This window comes from Carettochelys insculpta, chromosome 1 (assembly GCF_033958435.1).
Source record: "Carettochelys insculpta isolate YL-2023 chromosome 1, ASM3395843v1, whole genome shotgun sequence".
In the NCBI taxonomy this organism is placed as follows: Eukaryota; Metazoa; Chordata; order Testudines; family Carettochelyidae; genus Carettochelys; species Carettochelys insculpta.
Genome location: NC_134137.1, coordinates 1,889,709 through 1,893,925, shown reverse-complemented (window position 1 = coordinate 1,893,925; position 4,217 = coordinate 1,889,709). Strand labels below are relative to the sequence as shown.

Sequence of the window (4,217 nt, the reverse complement as noted above, 5' to 3'; positions counted from 1 at the left end):
CTGCAAGAGGGAGCTTCGACTGGTGAGACACAGAGATCAGCTATACCGCAGTTCTAGATGACACACTGGAGGGACCTATCAAAGAGATGATCCACAGAGTGGCAGAGGAGGAGATGAGGAGTCAAGAGAAAAGAAAACATGGGAAAAGCATCAGAGAAATGCCTGGGGCTGCAAAGGAAGATGTGGAGCAGGGGTTGGGCATTCACAGAAGAGGCAGTGGAGAGGGGAAAGTCCTTTACTAGGCACTTACAATTAAAAGGCTGACAGCACTATGAGTTAATGAGCTGCACACAGACAATGCACAGAGCAAAACCCTATGTACACAGACAGCTCAGCTCTGTCTGTGAAGCACAGAACCAGGGCAAATCTTCTATTTCCCTTTCTGAGGAAGAAGCCGGAGCAGCCGGTCCCGGATCTGTTTGGTCCTGACCCCATAGATGATGGGATTTAACTTGGGGGGCACCAGCAGGTAAACGTTAGCCATGAGGACGTAGACGTACAGGGGTATAGTGAAGCCAAAACGGGGTATGAGGGAGGCAAAGACAGTTGGAACATAAAATGTTAGGATGACACAGATGTGGGAAGTGCAGGTCCCAAAGGTCTTGAGCCGAGCTTCCTTTGTGGGAAGGCGGAAGATATCCCTGAGGATCTGTATATAGGACATAGCAATTAATAACAAATCTAGTGTAGTTACAAAGATAACATCAAAGAGGCCATAGTAACTACTGATGCGGATGTCAGCGCAGGCCAGTCTCACCACATCCATGTGTTCACATTGTGTGTAGGGGATGATGTCGGTTCTGCAATATGGCCTATGCCTCACCAGGAAGGGGTAAGGCAGTGCGAGAATGCCACCGCGCAGCACCACGGCCAGGCTTATCTTGGCTACCATGTGGGTATTCAGGATGGCAGAATGTCTGAGGGGATGGCAGATGGCCACGTAGCGATCAAAACCCATGGCTACGAATATTCCAGACTCGATCACTGAAAAAGAATGAATGAAGTACAGCTGGGCGAGGCAGGCATTGAAGCCAATCTCCCTGGAATAGAACCAGAAGATGCTGAGCATTTTGGGAATGGTAGATGTAGACAAGACCAGGTCTGTGAGGGCCAACATGCAGAGGAAATAGTACATGGGCTCATGGAGGCTCGATTCCATCTTCACAATGGACAAGATGATGAAATTCCCAAAGAGAGTAATTGTGTACATCGTGCAGAAGGGGATGGAGATCCAGACATGAGCTGCCTCCAGGCCAGCAATGCCCAGCAGGATGAAGTGGGATGGATTGGAGAAGTAGGTTGTGTTAGAATCTGACATGAAGAAGGGAAGAAGATGTCCAAATCTGATCCAGAATGATGTCTCCCGCATGTACCATCAGCTGCCCTATCTTCCTATGTGTGCCCAGGATTTAGGGCAATGCTCACAGTACAAATGCCTGGAAGAACAGATAATGTTAATATGAAACACTGCATACACTGAAGGAACCTTTTCTCCTGTTGAAGCTGATTCGTCACTCTTCACAAACTCCGAAATGACATTTTCATTTTTTTGAGAAATGGATTGTAAACATCAGACCCTACAACTTAAAAATGCACATTTACAGTCATACCTTAGTCAATGATTTCCATACCTCATGGTGCTGCAAATCTTAAATGGCACCATCAGGAAACACATCTCTGGGAAAAAGCCATAACTGATAAAGCATCTCAGAAACACCAACTTATTCACAGCAGTGGCTGAAAGAAAGACCATGTTTGGATGCCCAGGAATGGGGTGGAGAATTATCTCCTCTGGAGATGGGCCCAGTTTTGGTCACTCAGTCTCTACAAAGGGTGTAAGAGATAGAAAGGAGAGTTCTGAGACACACTCTGAGAATGGGGAAGGCTGCCATGTGTGGGCTGGCTGAAAAGTCCAGGATTGTTTAGTTCAGAGGAAAAATGACAATAGGATCACATGACAGAGGAGACGACAATAAAGCCTGGAATTGATAGCATTCCTGCATATAGAAACTTTTGTTCAGGCAGCAAATGTGTATGGAGAGGAGGAGGAGAGAACCAATATATTACACACAAGAAAAAGGAAAAATAGACATGCAAGTAATAGTAATTGGAAGTTGTGAAAACTTATAAGGGATGTTAAAGACATCAGAGGCTGCATGACTATGTATTAGAGGGAGTTTCTATGTTTGTTTGATCAAAAAACTCCTAAATTATAAGAGCTAGGGCCACGACATTTGGCAACCAGATTCCTCTTATCATCGCCTAAACAAACATAAGGTTTTGGTTGCCCCTGGAAGATGGGATGTTCTTAGAATGGCATTACTGCTCTAAAAACACACAGAAAAGGGACACTTATTAAAGCAATTACAGTGCTCAAAACCGACCTAGCAGAGTGAATGTTCAAAAAAAAATAAACCAAAATAAGTCAGAAAAATAAGGTGAACATGGAAAAGAATTGCTTTTCAATAACCTTACAGAAAACATAGAAAACTGAAAAATTTGGATGAGTACCAGGGTTTGACCCAGGAAAGTTAAGGCTTTAGTTTTGAAAGCTAGAAGAATAAGTTACTGCAAATCAAAATGACTATAGCCCTTTCTGCTAAAGTACTGAGAATGATAAGAGCTCATAGTGATGAAGAAAAAACAGTCTAGATGGAACTCCCAATAAAAAATGGAAAAAATTAATAATCCCTATTTTAAAGAAATGCAAAAGAAAAATTAATATTATAAAATATTGTATTTCTGAATAAGAAAATCATTTAAATTAAGGATGCACATTTTCATTTTATGCTACACAAAATAAAAAGGAATTAATACCAAAAATTATAACAGATTACAATGAAACAATAAATGCTGGACAACATTAGTTCAGTTCCTAGGGGAAGAAAGGAAACTTTTTAATGTTGAAGAAAAAGTAGTTTTGTTCATAAAATACATTTGTTCTGCATTTTGAAAGAAGCAGTGTGAGATACTCATATCAAGTAAGGGGAGGAAACTCTTTCCAACCCATTAGCAGTGAAGGAGGGTGTCAAACCGCAACTCCAGTGGAACCTTACGGTTAAAAACACCAGAGTTACAAAGTGTGCGACCAATTACGAATCTGAGTCTAAACCAGAAGTTCTCGATGAGGCATGTGCAGAGACAAAAACCAAAGAAGAAAAGACAAAAGGTAGGTAGGTGGTTTTTCCATAAAATGTAAACTATTAAAAATAAAGAGAATGTTTGCAAGAAATGATTGGACGAGGTCAGCAAACAATAGAAAACCTGGCATGGAATTAATTCAAAAATGAGTATTAGGAAGGAAGAATCCTTGGCACATGTACAAAGTGGGCAAGGACTGCATAGGGAGGAACAAGATCGAAGTGTCATAGTGCTCCACAGGATAAATGGGAGTCGAGAGTGTAACACAGTTTGGGGGAAAAAAAATTCATTCTGGTTCATATCAGCAGTTTTGTAAGCAAGACACAAGGAGACATTCTTCTGCTCTGTTCTGCGGTGATTGGCTTCTACTGGAGCGTTGTACAGCCTTGTATTGTACATCTGCCAACAGCCTTCACACTGAAGGATTCCCTGCGTCACTGAAATGCAGCCAAAGGGGGGATAGAGGACACCTTTAGGAATGAGTGGGGGTGCACAGAAAAGGGGCATTAAGATCAATATCACTGGAGCTAACATCTGTGGGAAGAAAGGTCTGGGATGTTTAATGTCTCTGCAGAGCAGAGGGAACTACAGACTTATACTGTGCCCTAACATGGCTACACTGCACTTGATTTATGAAGCAAGAGACGGGTACCTGTGAATTCTGAGCTCAGAATGTCTTCCCTGGGAATCCCCCTCAGGCATCCGTGTCCCACACCTCTCTCAGCTCAGCGTCTCCAGCAGCATCCCTCCACGAAAGCCAACTCAGGATGTGAACCATTTATAGCACAGCTCTGTGCAGAACCAGTGGGGATCAGTCAGGCTGTTGACAAGTGTATCTGTATGTCTGTGCTCTTGATCCAGCTTTAGGAGTAAACAGCAATTAATGGACCTTCCCAAAGGGAGGTGAGAACTCTCGGGCCTGTGCTGAGCCACGGGGGACTTGGCTGTTCTGTGAATTGGAATATATTTTAAAGTTATAGTGGAGTACTAAGAAAACAAGGCATAATGTTGAGGTGTTTGTAGAGTCTGATACTCTGTCAATGCCCGGGATGGCTGGGGAGGCAATAGACAAAGAG

The 4,217-nt window shown here is 42.9% G+C and overlaps 1 protein-coding gene across 1 annotated transcript; it reads right to left on the bottom strand.

The window, feature by feature from the left end:
* Window positions 1-370: 370 nt before the first annotated feature.
* LOC142006970 (olfactory receptor 52K2-like) lies at window positions 371-1,318 on the bottom strand. Its single transcript, XM_074983481.1, has one exon. It carries the CDS (start codon window positions 1,316-1,318, stop codon window positions 371-373), a length of 948 nt encoding a protein of 315 aa, XP_074839582.1.
* Between the last annotated feature and the right edge of the window lie 2,899 nt (window positions 1,319-4,217).

Coding starts and splice junctions, on each gene's coding strand:
- LOC142006970 (XM_074983481.1), bottom strand. CDS start 1,318: ATGTCAGATTCTAACACAACCTACTTCTCCAATCCATCCCACTTCATC.